Genomic DNA, 23,077 nt, shown 5'->3' on the forward strand with positions numbered 1-23,077 from the left:
TGTCCGTGAAGAAGATGATCTTGAGGACTTCTGCACAGTAACTGATTGCAGCCTGCGAGGTGGCATAGTCACCGTCTGTGTTCCTCTGTAACTGGGCAAGTAGAATTTCTTATCTTGAACCAGACTCATGAGCATGGACAACCGACCCATTTCCATCCAACTTTGGACCAAAAGCCGAGGTGAGGGGGTATAACCAATGGAAGTCGGCAAAGCCCCTGCTACTGGTGTTCTGAGGCCCTCCAGCTCATGGCGCTGATGTATTTGCCAGGGTTCAGAAACATGGAACACTGGACCTCAGCAAGCTTGCATTTCCCGCCGTGGACAAGGACACGACAACCTGTTCCAAAAAATCTACTGCTTGAGCAGCCACCACAACACAAGGAAGCCGACTAGGCTACCAGCGCAGCTTGGAAACACCTCTGGGGCAGGTGGATAACACCTTGGCGCTTTGATAGTAAATATTTGTTGACGACAGAGGACCATGTATTTACTCCGGACTCGGCACTCAAGTTTAGTTTCATTCCATCGCTATCGGAAATGCGGCCCTTGATTCCTGAGTAGGGCATAGGTCAACAGTCACAACATCATTGAAGCAAATCCTGCCTTTGCCAGATTGGTTTTCTGAAACCATCACGATGTACAGTGGTCAAGTGATACAGTCTTATAGAACAGCTTCATTTGCACGAGGACAACTGCTTTGGGCAATGTCTCTCACTGGCCAGTAAACCACCAGAACGGTCATTTTGAGGACATGAGGTGCATTCCTCCTCCACAACATGCCACAAGTCCTCGCAGCACCCCTAAGATGGAACCCTATGCCTTGGTCAGCAGCCACTTACTTCTCCCCTGGCACCGTAGTTTACAATTAGCCATTCACAAAGCGGATGTGGCCAGCGGTGTCTGATTCTCCAAGCACAGAAGCGACGCCTGCAACCTTGACATAATACATGCTCGGTGAGCACAAGTCAGGTTTTACAAAAACGCGGCTTATTTCCTTAAACACGTGGCAGATGCCGCCGCCCGCGCAATCTTACGATCCGTCAATGCCGAAGGGCGAGAATCAGATCAAGCGGAGAGCCAGAGACTACCACGCTTTCATTTGAGCTGCCAGCCTGTAGCTTGGTGCCGCAGAATATGAGTACGCCATTTACCACTGCGACCGCCTCACTCAACAAGCAGCCGGCTAGCTGGCGTGACTTGCTCATCCAGCGTGTTTTTGAGATCTCCTTTGTTCCATCAACGGCTGAGGCTGATTTCGTGCTCAAGACAAGGGCTGATAGATTCAGAAAGTGATCATGGAATGTGTATGAGTTTGCTTCCAGCAACCAACGCCGGGCAATACAGGCACATATCAAAGGAGTGTCTCAATATTTTGGCCACAGAATGGAGCGCCGCCATCTCCGAAGATGCATGCGGTGTCCAACACAAATGAATCAATATGCTGCCAATTGTGCTTTCTTCAATTTAATGATCCCTGATGACGCACACAGAAATATCGACCCAGAGCCCTTCCGAGGTCCAAGGTTCGGTCAGCCCGGTGCGGAATAAACTACCTACCCAGTCGAAAAAGTGGGGCTTAACTGGGCAGTCAAAACTCAAACTCAATAGGCGGCCACGTTACATGCCAGGATCAGCATCAACTTCACAAGGTATTTATTGGTGGCGCCGAATTCTGTTTATTCGACATTGGGGAGAGGCGTGCGTGTGGCTCCGGCTTGAATACTATTGCAATAATGCTAACCCAGTAGAAAGGTTTTTGAATGGTGCCGGACGAGCGCCAATGTCGCATGGTTGACGGCTCCTGTGACAAGCAAGATAATTTGAGGGTTCGAAAAACCTGATGAGAATATAAGACACAACTTTTAAAGTGGTGTCTTTCAAAAAAAAAAAAAAAAAAAAAAAAAAGTAAAAAAGTGCCGTATCCACGAGAACGTGGGACATTCAGTCTAACTCAACTGTCGTAAATGACCATTTGCAAGATCGGTTCATCATACGATGCGCATATCTGAGGACTTTCCACTCGCCTACATTCGGACAATTGTGTCTATTCAGCAATCCACTTTTTCGAGGATGGCTTCACCGCTCAAGAGGCATAATTATTAATACATTCTTTTCTTAAGCCAGACAACAATGAATAGAATCAGTCCTCATCCACGGCCTAGTCTAGCTGCGCAGCTGCCTATGAGCTCAGCAGAAGGAGAAGCCATAGGCTTCGGTGGACATATGCCCCAGGGCCCTTCAACTTCCGATTCTTTTACACATGGGCGGCGGCGCCTGGGCTTGGCATGATGGACCCTTGAAGCATCTGTTGGACAGTGTCGGCATCACGAGATGTGTTGGCGGCGATAATTTGACGCGGACAAGATGTGAGTAAGCCAAGGTTTTGAAGATGCCAGGCATCAAATTCGTAAATTAGTCCAATAGAATACTGATGTTGAGAATATTGCCAATCTAGATGTCTTAGCTTACCAAGCGCCTGGGTGGTCTCAGAACCACATCTCCATAACATGTACGGAGTACACCTAGTGCCTGTGCTCAAGAAATTCAGAGACATGGTCAAAGCCACACTGGCTACAGGTTTCTGTGCAACTATGTCATTACTTACAATACCCAGTTCTTGTCTTTGTTTCAAACCAGCCCCCCAGGTGGTTAGTAGTACATTGTGCTACAGGTCTCCTCTGCACTGCGCTCAACTAATTCGACATAATCACCATTGTTGGGGATCCATGTACTACAGTCATGACATCTGGTCGGTGAGTGCCTCCGACAACTAGTACGTTTCCAAATCCGGAGTCTCCAGGGCGGCTCGCCATCAAAGACGTTTGACTCAGTTATCCAAGCAAACACTCCCTGGATGGCGATCAATGGGAGTGACGTTTTCTCGTCATTTCACGTAAATCCCATGGGAATCCTTGCGTTAGTACTGCGTAAGGCAAGCCTGATCATGCAGGAACCAGGGACGATGACAACGTTTCGCACAGCCCACCAAACAGGGAAAACCACCGGGAAGTCTAGTTGAGCAGGCTGTCAGGAAGAAAATCTAAAAAAGAAACGTGGCAAGCAACCAGGCCCTTGATCCAACTCGGCCTCCCTTTTCCCAAAAGCTTGGCTGGAGCCACGGGGGTCAATGCTTCGATGGCTGAGTCCTTCCCATCCGTTTCCCCCGAAACGGACATTCGTGTGAGAGAATACCGCGATTCGTAATATCCCTCGACCGGGCAGGATGACGTTCCGCCGTGTACCAAATGTATGCAGATGTATGTATTTGCAGGGTTTTGGACTCACCTAGGTCAGGGAAAAACTACAAAGTACAGGGTTGTTGCCAGCAAGATTTCCGGCATCTCGGCCGCTACGAGATATACGGAGCCTGCATTTAACCCACCACTTATTTCACGGTATGTATTGCTGACCCGATCAGGGGTAATCCTTCCGTCGATCAAAAGGGGAAAAGGAAGAAAAAAATTGAATATCCAGGCTGCGTGAGCCCGAGGCTTGGCTTGCTCATCTATGTGATCGAACTGTCGGATTGGCTGCGTCCGCTGCCCCTGCTAGCTTTGTGTCGCGTGAGAAGAAAAGAATTTTCCAGAACTTTTGGCTCGCTTTCGTCTGCGAATGCGGTGGCGCGTGGGGTCAAGTTGAATAAGGCTGCCAAGACGGGCTGAAATAATAGCCTGAAGGGAGGGAGTTTGCGTAATGGATGGTCTTGATGCGCAGAATTGCGGTGTGCTCCGTCAATTTGTGTCACTGGTAAGTTTTGGTTGCTTCAACTTTGCGTCAAATTAAGTCTAGGTTAGCCAACTTCTTAAGCGCGTAGGCACCAAGAGCGAATAGTTGCATAGGCTGAAAAATGTTATTCTGCACAAGTAAATGCCATGAAATATTGGTGACTATACTACATGATGTAAAACCAGAACAAAGTCCAACAAGTTTCTACTGCCACCTTCTTCATCCATCCTAAGATTTCCCATCCCAAACCTTCGTATGTGTTTTGAGCCCAAATCAAATCAAACCAAACGCCGACGCTTTCTCATTTTTGCAAGAAATGGTCTCAGTCTGCCTCACAGACGGAGAACAGGGGTACATCTTGATCATGTAGTCAGTTCCCTTTCGTGACTGCCTTAAACACGAGCGAGATCCACGCTCATATCGAAGTTGGCGCAGCATCAATTCGCCAACCTTTGCTTCGCATATTCGCCTCAATCGACTTCCAAATCTGCTCTACAACTTCCTTGTCCCTGAATCGAGAAGCGTCAGCGCCGTCGCCGCCACGCCATCGATCAACACCTGTTGAGAGCACTCTGTGTCCCCAACTGCGAACGCCCTCAGGCGCTTGCTCCCCTCGCCAGCCAATAAAGATACCCAGCGTGTGCTTGAACAGTTCGTTGGGGCTACTCCACTTGTAGTTCTTGAATTGCCACGTTTGACCTGTAGTAAAGACTGCCACCACGCGGTTCCAGTACTCGGGCTTGAACTGCTCCGATCCTTCTACGAGAATGAAGCGCAAAGGGCGGTTGGGGTCAATGGCTCGAATGACACGCTGGACGTGGAGCATGCTTGCGGTAGAGCCACTGGCATCGGGCGGGATGAATTTGCCGTCTTCGAGGAATGATCGGGCGTTGGACATGCGAAGCAGGGACGAAGCAGATGGAGAGAGAAGGATGATGGGGTCTGGTCTCCTAGTCGGACCCTTTTGGTTGAGGGAGAGGGATGAAGTTGGGCCAGAGCTCGATACAGGCTGAGACTTCTTTTGAATAAATGGTGCTGCGAGCTTGCGAACGTGTGAGAAGTCCTGCAGGTTGTCAGTATTCCACTCTCAACATACAATTTCTATTCCCCCACGCCAAAGCTCATGGTCGGTGAAACATTCACCAGAGTTTAAACATACCGTAGGCTTGATTCCTCTCAACACAGTATTCCGGTCTCCCATCTTGCGCTCGCCGTCATACACACTCGCCAATCTTGGATCCATCGTCCCCTTACCAGCTCGTGCCTGCGCCGCTGTCGACACGGCCCCAGGCTTGGCCGCAGGAGCTGCTCCAGCAGCAGCAGCATCTGCATCACCGACAAGAGGCTTGATATATTCACTCTCCTCGCTAGCCCCTTCCAGCCAGGTAATCAGATCGAGCCGTTCGATGAAGCCCAGGTTTTGCACTTTGCCCGTTGAGCCTGCTGTGGCAAGCTCCTCGTTGAGTGTTGTGGCTGAGGCATTATATTCGGGAATGGCGAGCTCTCGATTCAGCCAGGCGAAATAGATACTGCGCAAGTCGACCGGTTTATCATTGGAGATGAAGCGCGTTGGGGTGTCGATGGCGAGCGTGACGCCTTGAGCCGAGAATTGCAGGTTGGTTGCTTGAGCGAGGGGGCATTCTTCGGCGCCCGGGTCTTCTGATGAGCTGGGGATGAATGGATGGCTGCTGGAGATGGCTTTGCGCAGCAGGACGAGGGGATCGTGGTCGGCGGATGCCATGATGACAGGGTTGGAGGATTTGCGATGGGTTTTGATGGCGAAGAGGTGGGCGGAGATGCTAGAAATGACAGGGCGAAAAGTTATGTATCAATGGAGACCGCCGAGTGAGGATGGGAGGGGTGGGATAAGAGAAGAAGATGGGTTAAACACGTTGGCGGTGCTCTTCCCTTGCACGCGTTGGTGAACGGCAATGGTGGTTTGTCGTTGTTGGAACAAAGCTTTTGGGAAGAAGCGCACGGGTTTTTGGATCGCGGGTTGATGAGAGCTATTGATAGTCTGGCCAATCAGCGTCGCGCGTCGGACTGCTTTGATCTCAACCACAAACTTTGGCAGGGAACATCACCACCGCTCCATGTATTTCTACTAATGCAGCTATGTCAATGACTTCGTATAATTCCAAGTGATTGGATTTTAAATTTTTGCTTAGTCGTGAAATCTAGACGTTTTAAAAAGGTTAGTTCTCCCAAAACTTTTGAATCATTGGTGGTAGTTTGACGCAAATACATGTGCTCTGGCCTCGATGTTAGTAGTCTGAGCGACTTTGAGTTCACCTGATGCAAGATACCAGCAATCCGTCTCTCATTTCTAACCATATAACCGGGATCAAACTAGTCTTTGTAGAAAGTGACTTGGAGACGAAGTGAATGTCACCTCGTGAGACCAGTGCTAACCTAGAGTTCCACGAGGAAAACGACTATTGAGCAAAGATTCTATTCTGGTGCTTACATCAAAATTAAATTTTATTTGTCTGTTTTGACTATTGAGGGTATATATAAACAAGAGCCGGCGTTCCAGATGCGAGGGATTGAGCCAACACTTTGCCATGTAGAGTTCTGAGCAACAAGCAAAAGAGTGTATACAACGGCTAGCTGTTGGGGAAATCATTGGCTCGCATAACCGCAATATGCTGATGAGTCTGACGGCGTTCAAGTCAAGGTTCACTGGGTTTGTGCTCGGCTACGTACCAAAGGTCCCAGGAGGAAGAGGTAGCTCAAGGCTGGAGTCTGTCACTCCATGACCAGATATCGTGACTACTCTCCAAGTCAGCATCATTTTATTACATGCGTAAACACTACAATACGCAGATAAAGGCAGAGATGCTATTTGATTTTTGACTGAACTGTGTAGTGAGAGTAAACAGCACCAACCCATTAACGGATCTATCAAATGCATTGGCACGGACTTGCTGGCGAGGAAAATTGACTGCCACAACCTGCGTATATCATGCACTCTCCATGGCCTAGTTGCTACGGAATTTATGACTGTGATTCCACTTAGGAAATAAGACTACCGGCCATTCATATCAAACCACTCATTGTCGAGGTAAACGTCCAGTATACTTGCCGAACGTACTACCAGGACCACAACATCACATGGCGCCTCACCCAACCAAATTCAATCACATACACGCAAAACATATTTCGTAAATGACAGCCATCTGGCCATACTGAACTGTATTGTACTGATATCTTTAGCACTACCATGCAAACAAAAAGAAACCAAGCCGCTTCACCGCAGCTCATCAATGCTTCTATCAACAAGAACCCAAAACAAGGCTGCCTCCCATGCATTCCCACTCTTTTTTTTCACCCAACTCTTACGCCGACGCCATTGAAACATTTAACAAGAAATGAAACACCCAACCCAAGAAACGAAGGAAATCTCAAATAGTGACAAGATTTATATGCCAAATACTAGCTTCATGCGCTCGTATGTATAGAAGCTCACAGCCGCCATGGGGATAATCTTGACGTAACCAATCGTCAGGCCAACAAAGAATCCTCTGAAGCCACGTTCCTGGAAAATGAGTCTGGCTGTCTCGCGCAGTCGCATCCTGTGGCCATCACCAACAGCGCCGCTTACTTGCATGCGCCGCCTGATGATTTCCAATGGATATGAGGAGGTTTGTGAGATCAGGCCAGCGATACCGCCGGACGTGAGCTCGGCCCATGATCGCAGCGGAGCAGGCCTGCCCTCGGGCTGAGTCTTTCGCCGAGGTAGAGTGGTGTATTTAGCGATTGAGGGATGGCGCAGCATGTCGCTGACGGTGTCATGGGTGAGGAAGGACATGCCAGCGTACGGAAGCATGCCCAGCAGGGTCGGCGCAAAGCCGCGGTAAAAGTTGACGACACCTCTTCTCGGAACAATGGAGTCGGCAGCTGCTACAGTAGTCTGTGCGGCTGCGGCAACAGGGGTTGGGGCGTTGGGAAGCCTTGCTGTAGCCGCCTTCTGGACAGGGCTCTCGTTGTATATTTGTCTGCAGATGGACGTCAACGAGGAGCGGCCGTCTCGCTTCGTTTCAAACGCTAGGCGTACTCGGACGACTTCCAGAGGGTATGTCAAGAAGACGGATGTGACACCGGCAAGACTGCCACTGAGGAGACGTCGCAGCGGCGTTTCATAATCTTTTCCGGGGATGAGCATGGCTCGAATCTGCTCGTAAGCCAGAAACTTGATGCCGGCGTAGGGGAAGATACGCAGCAGCGTGGCGGAGTGACCGCGGAAGAGTCCTCGGCCGCCTTCGTAATGGTAAATGGCTCTCATGGCGGTTGCAACGCCAAATGAGGATCCTGTATACTTCGCGAATTGGGGGTTACTGGCCTGGAAGAGAATCTTGACTCGATCTAGCGGGGCGACCAACGTCTTGGCCTGATGGGAAGATGGTTAGCAACATTTCGACAGCAAATAATGTGTTTTTTTTAGGGATTTGTGCTTACAGCGCAGCCCGCCAGACCTCCGGCTACACCAGACCTCCAGACATAGTCCCAGGATCGCGTCTTGTTTCGGGGCGTAATGGCTTCGTCGTCGGTAGGACACACAGCCGGGTCCTTCTTCTTGGTCGAGATAGGGATGGTAGCAGCAGCTGTGGCTGCTCCAACATGTTGGCGCACTTTGTCGCGAGCAATTTCTGTCATGGAGGCATGGTCCGCGAGGGGAGAGGACGTGGGCATTCCGGATGCCGACAGCACGTGGGCTGGCTGGGATGTAGAAAGATGGAGGATCACCGATGCCGCATGCCGGCCGTTGGTACGTAGGAGTGTGGCGGTTTCCGGAGTCGGGAATAAATGCCAAGCAGGGTTTTTGCTAGCACGCAAAAGAAATGCTACCCTTGAAGTACTCGCGATAGGGGAAAGACGGCGGATTGAAAAGAAATCAAAGGCTGTGCGTGTCAAAGAAAGAACAAAAAATCCAAGTGTGTCTCGGTCCCAGATTGTGGAGGCGATAAAGGATGTTGAAAAGAGAGAGGAAATTCCGGCACGCCACGGGGCCCCGGCTATGACTGCCAACCAGAGCGCAGAAAGTTGGCGGCTCGTGAACAGCGAAACTCTGTGGACCAGACGTCATCAAATCTGAACAAACCGGCCGTTGTCAGTGGTCACTTGACTGGTTGTTCCCTGTATCTGGACCTTTCAGCACGAACCACAGGGCACCCTTAACCCGTTAGCGAATGAGCGTTGGGGGACATTGGAGTCTGGGGGAAATTTTAATTGACATCGAGGTCGTGCACTGGCGACACCTCCTCCGGTGGTCCTCCGCCAGAAGCGTCTCCAGCCGAGGATTGCCGAGATCCCTCACTGAGCCGAATCATACATCACCTCTCACTCCTGCGTTACACCACAAAGCATATCGGCTCGGAAGGGACCACTTTTTGCCCTCCCTCAACCAACGCTCTCAATATTGATTGCCATTTCGGCCACTCACCTTCCATGCATCTCCTCCGTCGTCGGTAAGCTTCGCTGCGGCCATATCGCCAGCATCTATCATCTTCTTATGTCCGGACAAACTCAATGGGACCCCGCTACCGCCGCCAGCATCCTCTTCCAAAGCAACGACAAGTCCGTCATCCTGCTAGATATCCCACGCTCACTTGAAGAAGCACAAGTCCTCCCCGGTCATCACCTCTTGCGCCGGGTCTACTCGGACGCGCCACCGTCTGAACCCTTCCCGACGCCGGATCCGAAGAGGAGTCGCCATGGCGGCCACAAGCATGCATCTCAATCTGGCGGTGCGGCACACGACTGGTCCTTTCAGTCCCCCGCCGCCCAGATAGCCGACCTGATGACCACGGCATCTGTCGAAAGCGCATTACAAGTGTTGCGAGACAAATACAATGGACCCTTTCACCTGCCTCGCATCTCATCTCCAGTAGATACCAAGGATGCAGAAACATCAAACACATTGCCCGTACAAGATGCTACATCTCTCCACGGATCCATCCAAGACCTAAAGCACGTCTTCAATGACACCGCGCCATCCTTCAAATTAGTCCTCCTTGATCCTCCGTGGCCAAACCGGTCTGCCAAGAGACGCACTGATAAATATGCCACCGTCCCTAATCTCGCTGAGATGCGAGACCTCTTGACAAGTATACCCGTTTCTGCGCACTTGGCAAACGACGGCCTTATAGCTGTCTGGATCACCAACAAGGCTAGTATTCCTGAATTGCTCACGTCTCCCACGGGGGTATTCGCCTCGTGGGGCGTAGAATTTGTCTGTGAATGGACATGGCTGAAAATCACAGCCGCAGGCGAGCCTCTCTTTGACGTGGATTCGTCCTGGAGGAAACCGTGGGAAAAGCTTCTCATCGCGAAGCGCATTGGCGTGCCTGCTCCTCCGGACCTCAAGACAAAAGTCATTGTTGCTGCGCCTGATATTCACTCTAGAAAACCAAACTTCAGGGGTCTTTTTGGGGACGTCTTGGGACAGCCGGATTATACTGGCTTAGAGATATTTGCACGCAACCTGACAAGTAGATGGTGGAGTTGGGGCGATCAGGTCCTCCATTTTCAAGATCAGCGGTATTGGAAGCAATTGGAATAACAATTACCGTTAAAAGTACAAATGCTCCATCGCCTCGTTTTCATAAAGTGTCCAATCCGATTTGGTGTTGCCGGTGTCATCCGGTCTGCTCTATTGGCTATAAATACAGATATGCCTGCGTATCGTACACGGCTCATCCAGCCGACGTTGTAATATCAGCCTCCACGCCAAAAATCCCATACCCTTCATCCTCTGTTATCAGTGATACCACGCCACCCATCTACTTAAGCAGCCTCCTTCTTCTCCGCCCCCTTCAGCACCTCATCCCACTTAGGATCCAAAGCCACCCCATTATCCCACTTAACCTCCCCTCTAACCATCCTCTCCGCCAGCCCCTTCAGCTCCTTCCTCTCCTTCGACATCTCCTCCTTGCTCTTCATCGCAATCTCAAACTTGTGCTGCCGAATCTGCTCGTCGTTCCTCTTCTCCATCATGTCCTCCCTCATCTTCCAGAGCTCGTGGTTCCACGGCTCCAAGTTACTCGGCGCCTCCGGCCACTGAAACGGCTTGGCCAGCTCGACCGTCATGATCTTCAGCGGTTGCGGGCGGTACCACGACCGGGAGTGCGAGTTTCGTTGCGTGAGGGGCTGTTGCTTGACGAAGGACCGCACCTTGGTCACTTCCACGTTGTACAGGTTCCATAGGTAGTCGCGGAGATCGAATTTTGTGAACCGCAGCGGGACCTGGAAACAGGCTTCGTTGGGTGGGAGGTGTTCTTTTCGGAGAAAGGTGATTACATGGTTGGGGCTGCGGACGATGAGTTAGCTAGGAGGGTTCGATGTGCGCAATTGGAGATGGGAGTCAATCGTACAGAAAGACTTGTTTTTGGCCTAGTCTGAAGCCTGGTAATTGGCGGGCTGCTGCTTTGACTGCTTCTGCCATGATGCGCTGATGTGGTGAGGTTGACGCCGGAGCTTTGGCTGTGTCCAAAATATTTCTTGACGGTGTTGATTGGTTTGAAGACAGGGGTCGGGCTTATGTAAGCAGCCGCCATCTGGTTGATACCAACACCCTGACAATAAACGAGGTTCGACAGAAATCTACATGTCCGTCAAGAAAAGAAAACATAGACTTTAAATGGTAAGAGCTGCAAGAAATTTGGAGGGCTCATCTGAGTCGAAAAATTCTGACAAAATCTTGTTGCCAACTATGATGCGCGTGGTGTTTGGCACGAAGCTACTAAAATGTAAAGTACCCTTACTGGCTCACAGAAGATGCAGAGATGCGACAGCCCTTTCATCCCGACCATATGCCGTACACAATGCAATACAAATGTAATACAATACTCTCCCTATGACGACTTCTTGCATTCCTCGTCCAATTGCGTCATATCGTAGACACGTTTCTTCAGCCATTCCCAACAATTTATGTCCTCGTACTTCTTCTTCTCCCCCGGCGCAAGGCAGTTATCCAAGACAGCACACGTCTCGTGGAAGCCAAAGCCCCAGAAAAACCCAATGCTCACTCGTTCCTTTCCGCTCCAATTTTGCGCTCGGTGAATGGTGCTGACATACTTGTCGTTTGTGATTCGCTGCAAACAATCTGCAATATTCACGACAAAGGTATCGGGAATAGGTTTCGCGTTGATCCATTGTCCATCCCGACTGAGAACCTGGAGTCCCCCAACATTATCTTGCCAAAGGATGGTAAAGACGGGGAAGTCGGTATGTGATCCAATTGAGACTCTGGCATTGGGATCAGTGGGAGTCAGGCTCTGGTTGTTGGGAATGGGAGGATAATAGTTCATGTTAATACCAGCGTCAGGATACACGACTTTGCTGTCGAAGGCCGTCTCAGGAAGATCTAGAGACAAGGCAAAAGTGCGAGTAAGCGCCCTTGCTAGAGATAGGCAAGATTGGTAATGGTTGATAACAGAGCACTTGAAATTGGGGAGATTGCTGGTATTCTCCCAGTGGCCCTCCTCCATGCGGATGTATTCCATGACGTTTTCAGGAATTTCCTGCACCTTATTGACCTCGGTGTCAATTCTGGGATCATAGGTGATGGAGAAGCTCTCCCTCACGTCGATGCCCTCGTCAGGGTTGACTCTTTGAGTGTCCGGAGCCCGATAGCCGTTATAGCGGGCACTCTTGGTTATTGAAGCCTCATTCTTTTTATCCACGTCCTGGCGGAAGAATTCCAAGGCAGCATTGTATGATTCTTGGGTAACATGATTGGGAACGCCATGGTTCTTGATGTAGAAAAAGCCAGTATTGGTGGCAGCATTGCGAACCTGCTGGGCGACAGATTTGCGATCCTCAAGAGAGGAACTGAAAATAGGAGAAACATCAATAATGGGTATCTCGGAGGGGAGTGCGTCACGCAAGGGCGTGCGAAGAATTGTGCGTGTGACTGGCCCAGTAGGAGATGCGACCCGTATTTGGGTGGTTCCAGTTTGTGTAGCGGTGGCCATTGTGGAAAGGGCCATGCGTAGGCTGGCGATATGTGAAAATTCAGATCAAAGGGTTGAATTTGGAAATGTCTCTTGGCCTGGAGAATGTAAGCTAGATCCAAAGACCATGGCATGGAAGAAGCAGACCTTGGATGAGAAAATCTTGGTGGAATATCATTTATACCTATCTCGCCAAGTCAACACGCTAGGTGTAGAATCTGGATGCACAATGAGGAATAGATGCATGTCGTTGCATGTCGTTGCATTCGGTGCGGGGTCAAAAGGGTCGAATTCTAAGCAAAATTGCTTCCGAACACACCGGCCAACTTGGAGCATCTTGCCATGCCATCCATGAACAAGGACAAGTGGCATCGGCATCCTTGGGAAGAGCAGAGGCCAAGCGTTGGCTAACTTGGGACGGATCGCTAAACCGCCAAACTGTTTCTGTCCCAGTTCGCCTAGGCAAGACCTAGGCGAATGGTGGAACAATGAGATGGCGCATTATTCATTCAGCTCCCAGCATAATTCTCACCCATGACGAAGTAGATCGAAGCTAATATTTGCACTTGTGCTGGTCGTCAGCCCCAAGTGACATGGCAGCCAGGATGTACGGCGTGGTCATGTTGGCCGGTCCCAACACTATGGATCACTAATGGCGCTGACGCGGTTCAGGTTCACGAGACCGTGGCCGATGTGAATTTGATATCATCGGTAAATTGAGCGTCGAGATACGTGTAACGGCCAAGCCACCTGCAAGTGTTGCTTCTAGAGCGATGCGGCTCTCTGCATCAACAGGGGGTTCAACAGGATGAAAGCTGTATTCTGGATGCGTCTTCGGCGAACTGGTTGAAGTTTGCCGGGACACAAGACATTCATAAATGATTGAGAGTGTTCAGTGCATGAAGCATCTTGTGCAAGAGATGTGCAAACAGCAACAAGTGAATGGGAAATGAAGCCAGGACGGAAACATTGGTGTGAAGTTGTACGAGTTGTCGACCGTGCTTTCGTCCGTTTGATGCTTTTGACTTCAAGGTTGGACTGGACATGCAAGAGCTTGGCCAGCGTCACTTGCAGCACGCTCCTTCCCTCGCCAAAGCTTTGATATACGCAGCAATTAATCCCGGCCCCACCAACACAATGTCATCTCATGTCAAAGACTAGGTTATCTCACTTCACTTCACATTCATTGCCCAGGCACAGAGCCGCATTTGTACGAGCAGTCAACTGCATAGGGCATTTATTTTTATTATTGTTTGACACGTGAACAATTGACAAAACCATTTATCGCCAGAGCTCGCTCCGTCCGTCCTTTGAGACCCAGCAACTCCTTTGTTCCGTGTTGCCGATCATGAGTGAGAGATCAGGCCAATTCGATGAAGACCCAGCCTCTTTGTGACGCTCCTTTCAGATTCTGATAATCTTCAACACCTAAAATACTCCTCGCCCTCATCATCTGCCTTCAAACTCACCCAATCTTCAATACAATCCATCACCATGGACAGCCCATCACCCACAGATTCACCAACGCGCACTTCGCCATCCGGAACACCCCAAGCACGACAAGTCAAATGCCCATCGACATCTCCACCAACCACCGTAATCAAGCCGCCGGCAACCATCAATATCAAGAAAGAGGAGCAAGATGAAGCGTTTCCCATACAGTCAATAGACGTCCACGACCCAGGATATGAGAGCTCAGTCGATTTGCCTTTCGCGCAACTAACCGACGTGCAATTAGAGCTAGAGGAGGAAAAGAGAAGCTACCCAGGAGCCAGTACATGGGCCGAGGAAGAAGAACAGCTTTTCGAGATTTTGTTTAAGAGGGGGGACATCCCACTTGTCCCAGCACACTGGGACGTCGATTTCAGAGGCATACCTGTTGTGGAAAGCATCTTCTCAACAACTGATGATATGCCCCCGATCATCTACAGTCGGTCGACCGATAAAGAGTTCCAAGGTATACATCAAGTCACGTTTGCTGTAAAGCCTCAATTAAACTAACAACTTCACAGCAACTATGGCTCTCATCCGCCTCATAGACCTAACATCTTCTGTTCGGACAACCGTCCAGTCCGGACTCCGCCAGAAGGCACCGCAGCTCATCAAAAAGTCTCTTGACAAGTACGTCGCCTGGGCTGCTGAAGACGGCGGCTACTCTAATCTCAGGATCGTTCCGAATATTACCACTGCAGTCATGGATGCAGAGTTGGGAGAGAAAGGCATTACGAGCACCATTGAGAGGCGTATGCGTGCATTAGCCATGGCGCAGAGAGAATTCTTGAGAGTTAATCGTGACGAGTCATTTTGGGATGTGTCCGAAGTTGAAAATGCAGCGAAGCACACCGACTGGCCGGACTTGCTGGTAGAAAAGTATGTGAAGAGAATCGAGGAGCAGACCGCGGCAGCTTCAAAAGATGGCTCTTGCCAAAGCACACCAATACAACCCAGCACGTCACCTAAGGATACAACAACAACAGGAGAGTCGACCCGGTCTCCCGATGCCCATGGTTTAGTTTCTGACGAAACACACCAGTCTCTCCTCACTACAGTTGAATATAGGCAGAAACCACCCGTTGTTTACGGACTCTTCATCCTCCGCACATCCGTCTTTGTTCTTACCGTCGACAGTGCCAAGGGGGACTCTGCGTATGTGAGTTTCCACGTGGACATGCATTTCATGGATCGCCACCAGAGCGTGTGGAATGCTCTTACTGCTGCTATAGCGGTGTGCCTGGCCAGAGACCAGCTTGTGGAGAGGATGGACGAGTTTGATGAGTTGCCAGCTCGGGAAGAGAGTGGGAGTGAGGCATGAAGTTTCGGCACAGGAGAGACGTGTGCTTGTTCAGCGAAATCGCAGGAGTTGGTTGAGATACCCCTAGAGTTCGATATTGACTACTTTGCATGAAGATGATTCGTTAAACCAGTATCTGCACGCACATTTTGGGTCAAATCATCACTAATTTCAAGCAAACCAGTACGGTATTAATGTTCATTCGGAGAGTTGGCATCCATGATACCCTATATACAAGTAAATGCCTGCACCCAAACTCATCTATCAGCCTCAAACGCCAAACAATGATATGGCCTCTATATCTCCGTCCTCCTTCTCCCACGGTATCTCGTACCGGTTATTTCCATCTCATATAAAGTGCAAACCCGCTCTTTTATCTGTACACCAAAACTCTGTAACTTGGAATAACAGAAAAGTTCAAAATGCCGTGATTCCCCCCAATTCCCTAGCCATGCAGTTTCTATTTTTACAAAATTTGCCGTTCCTGTGATTTACAGGTCTTATTTCTCAACAGGCATAATCTTCTCCAACTGGTGCAGTAACCGCTGGTATAAGAAGAGCATACAGCCGCTCTGGATAAATGTCCAAACACCGCGAGGGCCAACGCCACGGAACCATCCTGCTAGCCCTTCGGTGCGGTATATGACTTTTAGACCGGTAATGACAGATGATGTCTCGAGGGCGATTGCGCCGGGCTGCGGACGATGCGTGCTAGGCGATGATGTTGAGATGTGACGTTTCTGGGACGCGGCTACCTCTTTCAAGTTCGAGACTTGGTCTGAGGGAGGGTTCACCTGTGTCTGGAGACGGGTCTTGACGACGTCGAGAGGACAGGTGATGACTCCGGCGAGACCACCTGCGGCCGCGCCGGTGAGAAGTTCTAGCGGGACGCCGATGTCGCGACTCTGCTTGTATACTCGTGCCCAGGCGTTGAATTGCTCCCAGAACATGAATTGTAGTGCTGAGAAGGGTAGATCTCGATAGAGGGTCGCTTTGTAACCGTAGAAGAGGGCTGATGCTCCTTCGGTTCGGACAATTGTGCGCGCGGCGTCGACAGTTCCCCGGTAATTGTATCCAGATCTGAAATGCGGGTTGTTGTAGCGTCCTTGGAGCTGGAGTCTGGTCTTGAGGACTTCAGAGGGAACGTAAACGACCGAGGCGGCGAGGTCACCAAGGAATCCTGCGAGATGTCAGCACCTTATCGTCCACACATTTGGGAGTGCAAATTCCTGCATAATGACGAAGCCTTACCTGCCGAAAGATATGCCAAGTGATGCTGCAACCCATGATCTATCAAAAATCGCTTGCTCCATTCATATGTGCCGAAAAACATGACCGTGCCGGGAAACGAGCCGCCCAGTGCAGGAATCCACCCTCCGTACAGACCACGTCTAACACCTTCCTGTCTCCATATTGTGTAGTACGACTGTCCCAGAGATGTGTATTTTGATGGAATATTCGGATCGCCTTGCTGCCGCGTCTTGACTGTGTCCAACGAATGCATAAGTAAATCACCGGTTGAGCCTCCAATGCCACCAGCAATCATAGCCTAGTCAAACAAAGCTCAGTGTCAGTACGGCATCCAATCCACCATCTGCGATAACAACCGGACGAGTAAAACCTACATGGAGATAAGGCGGTCGGCCCTCGGCTTCGACATCTTCGTTTTTCATGGTATGCCGGCTGGCAGTGGCTATGACGCTGCTTCTATCTGACGGCTCCTTTGTGTGAAGGCCAGCATTGCGAGGCGGCTCAGCGAAACCGACGACCTGATCGTCGCTACTGCTACCACCAGCTGACGCAGAGGAGCCGGCAAAGAAGAAATTGGAAAGTTGTGAGGCAAGGGGCATGGCCCAGACGCCCACCGGTGTATATCGCCAGGAATGAGCAAGAGTAGAAAAAAAAAAGTCGTTGGTTCGGAGTTCGCGAGGATGAATCGACACAGGGATAAGCTAGATAAAAACGCAAGAAGCAAAAAGATGAAAATCTAGTACACAGCGCCGAATGAGCGATTGTCGCTGTGCTCGTCTAATTTCGTCGAAGGTCGGGATGGGGTGTTGTGTCGGATGAATGAAGCAAAGAAAGAAAAGAATGGCACCTCGTCAATCGTCGAGTTGTCGCGTGTGCTGTCATTGGGCGTCTTGGGACTCGGGGCCTCTGAGCAACTGCAACTGGCGCATAGAAACTTTTTGCTCCGGTGCCGACTTTATCCCCGAGCCACTTTTTTTTTTTTCGTTGCGTTTCTGTGCCTGGGCGGTGGACGCTTCGGTGTATGGAAGTGACGGAGGGCTGCCATCCATGATCTCGGGGGTCTCGCAAACCTGCCATCCCCGATTTGATGGTCCGTGCACCTTCAAACACCAGACCTGAACTGATGGCTTGAGGTGCTGTGCTGGAACTGCCGCTGCAGCTGTCGACGTGTAGAAAGCTCAATTTGAAGTGGCAAGGAGCTGCACTGCAACTGCTGACGTATAAATAATCAACCAGCTATTTTATTCAAGCAGGCATTGGGTATTAACATCTAATAGTGTACACGTCTTATACAAATCCGTCGATACAAATACAACATGATTGATTCCCCTTCGTCATTCCACCAACTTCCTCTCATGCTCCCACCACTTCACCTGCCCAAACTTCCTGAACGGATAAACAATGTGCGTGACTCTCCCTGTCAACAGCCTCTTCGACACAGGTCCATACGTATTACTATCCAAGCTCGAGCCAGGCGGCCCATCTCCCACGACCCAAACATGGCCCTGCGGTATCTTGACGGTTGGTACCGGATACGGCTTTTGAGTCCTGACCACATCTCCTTCAACAGCAACCACTCTCTTCACAGCAATGACCTCCGGATGAAATGGACTTCTGTAAAAAAAAGTTAGCCGTTCGATTTCCAGCGACAGATTCCTCCTCAAGACCAGGTGGTCAAATCCCATGGCCCTGCGACAATGTAAACCAACCTCAATGTGACAACCATGCCTCTCTCAAGATCGTCCTGCGGCGACCACTTATAATTCAAAACAACGTCCCTCCGCAGCGTCGAATCCTTATCCTCATTCATAAACGGGTACATGGACGAGCCGTCTACCAGCGTCAACTCCGCAACGTGCATGTTGAACCAGGCGATGACGGGGATCCAGGTCGCAAAACCGACCAATTTCCAGGCCGTGGCTCTAGCATGCCCGGACTGCGGTATTGGTAGGCGCGACCATATCGAACCCGAGGTCATCGGTGCATTGGAGGCCCCTTGGAGGCGGCGGATGGCGCGGGAATCGAGGTGCAATGACCCTTGTTGTGAGGTCCGAGGTTGAGTTGAACTTTTCAAAGTTGAAGGGCCTGCTCAGGTGTTGTCATCAATCTCTAGATGCCGACTGCAACAAGAAAGTTGAGTCTGGTCCTCCATTGGATGGGGGTTGGTGCTAGGTTCTTATCTCCACATGCAGGTGCCAAGTCGCTCCAGCGGCCTGCAGGCCCAGTAATACCGGATTTTAGTGGACGCACAAATCCCCTAGCTCTCAAGTTTGTCTCCTGGGCCAGGAAATGCGCTAAGCTTCAATGTTCAAATGTCAGCAGTTGCCTGGCCTGCATGCAAATTTCAACCACATGCCTACTCTGGGGATTCAAAGCCAATATTTTAAAGTACACAAGCCTATAGTCAAACATATTCACATATCACACTGTGTGCTGCGACGTATCGAGATGTACTCGTATATAGGTGGACATGGGCAACTACTTTTTACCAGACTGTTGATGCTCAATTATGTGTCACTCAAGTTCCCATCACACTCCACGAGCCAGACCATTTACTTGTGCATGTTTTTTTATTGCAATTCAACCGCTTTTCTGCCGCAACGCCCACCACCCGCTACCTCGAAATAGTTACATACACTATGTATCGATGATATCGTGGCCCTTTTTCTCCAAACCCCACAGTACAGTCTACTCCGGACCTTTCTAAATGGTATCCCTCCCTGTAGGCGAATACGGCGTGCTGTCAGCTGCTGCCACATCTTCTGACGAGCTTGGCCATCCCAGGTGAACATATCCTCGCTGCCTGCATGCATATCTAAACTTATTTGCTTCCTTGGATAGGAGCACGAGGAGCCTCATCATCGCTCTCACTAACACTGTCATCGCCGGGGACTTCGGCATTCTCTCTTGCTCTCTCCTCCATAAGAGCCTGCAGCTCTGCTTCATCTCTATCGGTAACAGCCTTGGGCTCCGTCTTGACTTTCAGGTTTCCTTTAGAGGCGACTATGCTTTCTCTCGCACATTCGATAGCCTCTTGCAGCACGGCAATACCCTCATCCTTATCAAAAACAACGGCGGAAAGCACGTAGTGAGGCGCCGAGATAACCTTGGCGCTGATCTCAACAGCCTTTGTGCTCTTATCCTGGGCAGCTCGAAGAGCCTTGATGATGCCGTCGATGCCTTCATAGGAGAAGCAGGTGACTTCAAGCTCGGCCAAAACCTTGACGCGCTGTGGTGTGAGACGCTTGGTGATGTAGTCCTTCAGCTCGTCCTCGGCACCTTTGCTTGGGAAAGCAATGTCGGTCCAGACTGAGGGGTTGCTATACACAATGTTAATATTTTTGACCAAGCTCCAAGCGAATATTGTTTGACAACTTACGTAATGGAAAGCTTGAACGCATCGACAGCGTGTCCGAATTTACGGTTCAACGGCCAAGCAATGGTCTCGTACAGGGTCTCAACAGGGGTCTGAGTTTTGTCGGCAACGTGTCTCATGATCAAGTGGACGGTCTTGCTCTTGTTGTATCGCTCCTCGCACTTGGCGGCTTCTTCGGCAGACACACGACGCTTGGAGAGATCAATATACCCTGTCTCCATTATTAGCCTCTCCAAAATTTTTGACCCTCATCTCTACTGTCTCTGACAAGAGATTCACGCACCTTTCTCCTTGTCCACACGCAGCACGACGGCAACTTCGTCACGACCGACTCTGACGAGCTTCTGAATACTTCTGATACGTCGTCGGGACAATTCAGAAAGCAGAATCATGCCATCGATGTTGTCGTACTCCAAAAGCTTGACATAAGCACCCATTTCGGCGATCTGTCCACATATTATTGTCAGGTCCGTTGCCCCTCCATGCCATGCTGCGACTGATGGTCTTCAGACTCACCTGCTTGACATTGACCATGACACAGCTATCGACCGCCGGGTACTTCTCCTCGTAAAAACGGCAATTGGTGAACGACATTTTGGCGGTGTCGCGTATATCGCTAGCAGTATGAAAATTCGTCTATTCGTTCGGTTTTCCTGGGAGCAGAGAAGAGAGGAGGGGTTTGCTGGAAGCAGCTTGCGCCGATAATTTTGCGGGTGCAAAATTGTTCCCAAGACAGTCGTTCGCCAAACACGGATATTTGTTGAGGAGGCTTTAAAATTTCAAGTGTCGAGGAAATAAAGTGCGCCTTGTGCCGATCTTCGAGTTCGTCGTGCGGGCAGCTGCAATCGTGGGGTCGTGAGAAGGATGAGGTTGTCGAAGAGTCACAAGTTTGAAATTTGGCAAAGTCCCACGAATGGATGGTGGGGTATGTGGTTGATGTTAGCTGGGCACATATTTGGGGCAGCAGCCCCCACCATGAAGACTCATTGTGGACAGCATTCTAGGTGACCTAACCTCCAAAAAGTAAGCCTAAGTCCGTATAAAATTCACTTAAATATGTTTACATTTTAAAATGCTCTTTATTAATAATGTAGTCTTAGAATAAGCATATTGCTCGCTTTTGATTCTTAGATTTTGCCAGTCTGGCTTGCAGATGAGAAACTGGTGCCATAAGTGGGCATCTTGGGTATCATGCCAAAAATGCGACCATACGCCACACTTTTTGTTTGCGCAACTGAGCCACACCAAGATAAACCAACTCAACTACCTACCTAGGTAGGTAGGTAGTTATATGGTGCTGCAGGCTTTCAGTACTACGTAGTTTTCTGGTGACCCTGTTGCCATGAGAAATTCATGTTCATCCCTATGTTTTGCTCATATAGAATCTAGTAGCCTTCCAAGTACTCGGCTCACTACGCCTGATCACAAACCCATCCACGCCCAATGATACCTGATAACTCCGCAACAACCACTATCACCACGTGACCAGCAACTCACCTCACCAAGCTCCCAGGCTATCAACAGTCCGAATCAGAACATCAACAATGGCTCCCGGTAAGCTCCCCAACGACCCATTGGCAAAATCCCAGCCCTACCACTCAATAACACGACTAACCCACCTCAAACAGCTACACAATTCGAGCTCTCCCCGCCCCCGGGCGACGCCGTTTCCGCCATCGCATTCGCGCCCTCCAACTCCAGCAAGCTCCTCGTCTCGTCGTGGGACAAGAACGTATACAGCTACAATGTCGCCAGCGGCGGGTCGGAAGGGAGTCTGACAAACACATATGGGCACCGAGCCCCCGTTCTAGACGTCTGCTTTGGCGCGACTGACAATGAAGCTTTCACGGCTGGCATGGACTGGACGGTCAGCAGGTGCGGGCCACGACCTTTCAACGTTACTTGAATAGAGCTAACTTTTGCTTGTAGATTGGACTTGGAAACTGGCGATATAACACCGCTGAGTAAACATGCGGCGCCTGTTCGTCGCGTCGTATACAACAAGGATCACAGTACGCTTATCCCCTGCGCAGTCATAGCCTCAACTAACATGGCTAGATATCCTCGTGTCTGCTTCATGGGACAGCACGCTTAACCTACACGACCTCTCCTCCAACAGCGCCCCCATCCGCATCCCTCTCCCTGGCAAACCCCACGCCATTTCCTCCAGCCCGACCAAGATTGTTGTCGCCATGACCGGCCGCATCATCCACATCTATGACCTCAACTCCATAGCACAGCTCTTCGCCTCTGGTGGCACGGAGCTGAAGCCCTGGCAGACGCGGGAGTCGTCGCTCCGATACCTAACGAGGGCGGTTGCGTGCATGCCCAACGATGCAGGGTATGCGACGTCCAGTATCGAAGGTCGTGTTGCTGTTGAGTGGTTCGAGGACACGGCAGAGTCGCAGGCTCGCAAGTATGCCTTCAAGTGTCATAGACAACCTGCTCCGGAAGGCGATGGCGACATTGTATATCCCGTTAATGCGCTGGCATTTCACCCTGTTCATGGAACATTTGCGTCAGGCGGTGGAGATGGGACCGTTGCATTGTGGGATGCAGAGGCCAAGAGACGGTTAAAGCAGTATCAAAAATTTCCCAACAGCGTTGCGGCACTGGCTTTTTCAAACGATGGCAAATACCTGGCTGTTGGCGTATGTCCTGGGTTCGAGACGGGCCAGGAGGACTACACTGGCGCTGGTGCTACGTCGATTTTGATCAGGGAATTAGGTGAGAATGAGGCAAGGGGCAAGGGCGCGAAATAAAGGGTTTGGGAGGAATATAGACCGGAGCGGTTTTGGCGAGGTACTCACCCTGAACTTCATGGCGTTCGGGCGGGTTACGGATTATTATTGACTGTTGCTTGTGTTCCGCTTTTTAGTTCCGACGACAGGGGTTTAAAAGTTGGTACGTAAATACCCAGTTATCAACTACATCGTGACAATCATAATTGGCAAATTTGACATGCAGTTGGCACATTTG

The 23,077-nt window shown here is 50.3% G+C and overlaps 11 protein-coding genes across 11 annotated transcripts; 4 read left to right on the forward strand and 7 right to left on the reverse strand.

Moving 5' to 3' along the window:
• Nucleotides 1-4,141: 4,141 nt before the first annotated feature.
• VFPPC_05068 (RNA polymerase II-associated protein) lies at nt 4,142-5,467 on the reverse strand (the record flags this gene model as incomplete). Its single annotated transcript, XM_018284316.1, has 2 exons — nt 4,142-4,789; nt 4,886-5,467. The coding sequence occupies 2 exons, from the start codon at nt 5,465-5,467 to the stop codon at nt 4,142-4,144; spliced, it is 1,230 nt and encodes a 409-aa protein (XP_018145758.1).
• A 1,680-nt stretch (nt 5,468-7,147) lies between these two features.
• VFPPC_05069 (mitochondrial carrier protein LEU5) lies at nt 7,148-8,418 on the reverse strand (the record flags this gene model as incomplete). Its single annotated transcript, XM_018284317.1, has 2 exons — nt 7,148-8,116; nt 8,185-8,418. 2 exons carry the CDS (start codon nt 8,416-8,418, stop codon nt 7,148-7,150), a joined length of 1,203 nt encoding a protein of 400 aa, XP_018145759.1.
• An 820-nt stretch (nt 8,419-9,238) lies between these two features.
• Nucleotides 9,239-10,288, forward strand: VFPPC_05070 (MT-A70 family; the record flags this gene model as incomplete). The annotated part of the gene is made up of 1 exon (XM_018284318.1): nt 9,239-10,288. The coding sequence occupies one exon, from the start codon at nt 9,239-9,241 to the stop codon at nt 10,286-10,288; it is 1,050 nt and encodes a 349-aa protein (XP_018145760.1).
• Nucleotides 10,289-10,512: 224 nt separating this feature from the next.
• On the reverse strand, nt 10,513-11,170 carry VFPPC_15895 (ribosomal protein L25/L23; the record flags this gene model as incomplete). Its single annotated transcript, XM_018293648.1, has 2 exons — nt 10,513-11,035; nt 11,100-11,170. The coding sequence occupies 2 exons, from the start codon at nt 11,168-11,170 to the stop codon at nt 10,513-10,515; spliced, it is 594 nt and encodes a 197-aa protein (XP_018145761.1).
• Nucleotides 11,171-11,579: 409 nt separating this feature from the next.
• On the reverse strand, nt 11,580-12,701 carry VFPPC_15896 (2OG-Fe oxygenase superfamily protein; the record flags this gene model as incomplete). The annotated part of the gene is made up of 1 exon (XM_018293649.1): nt 11,580-12,701. One exon carries the CDS (start codon nt 12,699-12,701, stop codon nt 11,580-11,582), a length of 1,122 nt encoding a protein of 373 aa, XP_018145762.1.
• A 1,473-nt stretch (nt 12,702-14,174) lies between these two features.
• On the forward strand, nt 14,175-15,492 carry VFPPC_13756 (hypothetical protein; the record flags this gene model as incomplete). Its single annotated transcript, XM_018291528.1, has 2 exons — nt 14,175-14,637; nt 14,693-15,492. 2 exons carry the CDS (start codon nt 14,175-14,177, stop codon nt 15,490-15,492), a joined length of 1,263 nt encoding a protein of 420 aa, XP_018145763.1.
• A 479-nt stretch (nt 15,493-15,971) lies between these two features.
• Nucleotides 15,972-17,321, reverse strand: VFPPC_05071 (mitochondrial carrier protein; the record flags this gene model as incomplete). Its single annotated transcript, XM_018284319.1, has 3 exons — nt 15,972-16,651; nt 16,723-17,020; nt 17,097-17,321. 3 exons carry the CDS (start codon nt 17,319-17,321, stop codon nt 15,972-15,974), a joined length of 1,203 nt encoding a protein of 400 aa, XP_018145764.1.
• Nucleotides 17,322-18,056: 735 nt separating this feature from the next.
• VFPPC_05072 (hypothetical protein) lies at nt 18,057-18,407 on the reverse strand (the record flags this gene model as incomplete). Its single annotated transcript, XM_018284320.2, has 1 exon — nt 18,057-18,407. One exon carries the CDS (start codon nt 18,405-18,407, stop codon nt 18,057-18,059), a length of 351 nt encoding a protein of 116 aa, XP_018145765.2.
• A 135-nt stretch (nt 18,408-18,542) lies between these two features.
• Nucleotides 18,543-18,782, forward strand: VFPPC_15897 (hypothetical protein; the record flags this gene model as incomplete). The annotated part of the gene is made up of 1 exon (XM_018293650.1): nt 18,543-18,782. One exon carries the CDS (start codon nt 18,543-18,545, stop codon nt 18,780-18,782), a length of 240 nt encoding a protein of 79 aa, XP_018145766.1.
• A 761-nt stretch (nt 18,783-19,543) lies between these two features.
• VFPPC_05073 (eukaryotic translation initiation factor 2 alpha subunit) lies at nt 19,544-20,692 on the reverse strand (the record flags this gene model as incomplete). Its single annotated transcript, XM_018284321.1, has 4 exons — nt 19,544-20,042; nt 20,102-20,309; nt 20,382-20,544; nt 20,615-20,692. 4 exons carry the CDS (start codon nt 20,690-20,692, stop codon nt 19,544-19,546), a joined length of 948 nt encoding a protein of 315 aa, XP_018145767.1.
• A 950-nt stretch (nt 20,693-21,642) lies between these two features.
• Nucleotides 21,643-22,860, forward strand: VFPPC_05074 (mitotic checkpoint protein BUB3; the record flags this gene model as incomplete). The annotated part of the gene is made up of 4 exons (XM_018284322.1): nt 21,643-21,652; nt 21,727-21,973; nt 22,028-22,110; nt 22,157-22,860. The coding sequence occupies 4 exons, from the start codon at nt 21,643-21,645 to the stop codon at nt 22,858-22,860; spliced, it is 1,044 nt and encodes a 347-aa protein (XP_018145768.1).
• Between the last annotated feature and the right edge of the window lie 217 nt (nt 22,861-23,077).

This window comes from Pochonia chlamydosporia, chromosome 3 (assembly GCF_001653235.2).
Source record: "Pochonia chlamydosporia 170 chromosome 3, whole genome shotgun sequence".
Lineage (NCBI taxonomy): Eukaryota > Fungi > Ascomycota > Sordariomycetes > Hypocreales > Clavicipitaceae > Pochonia > Pochonia chlamydosporia.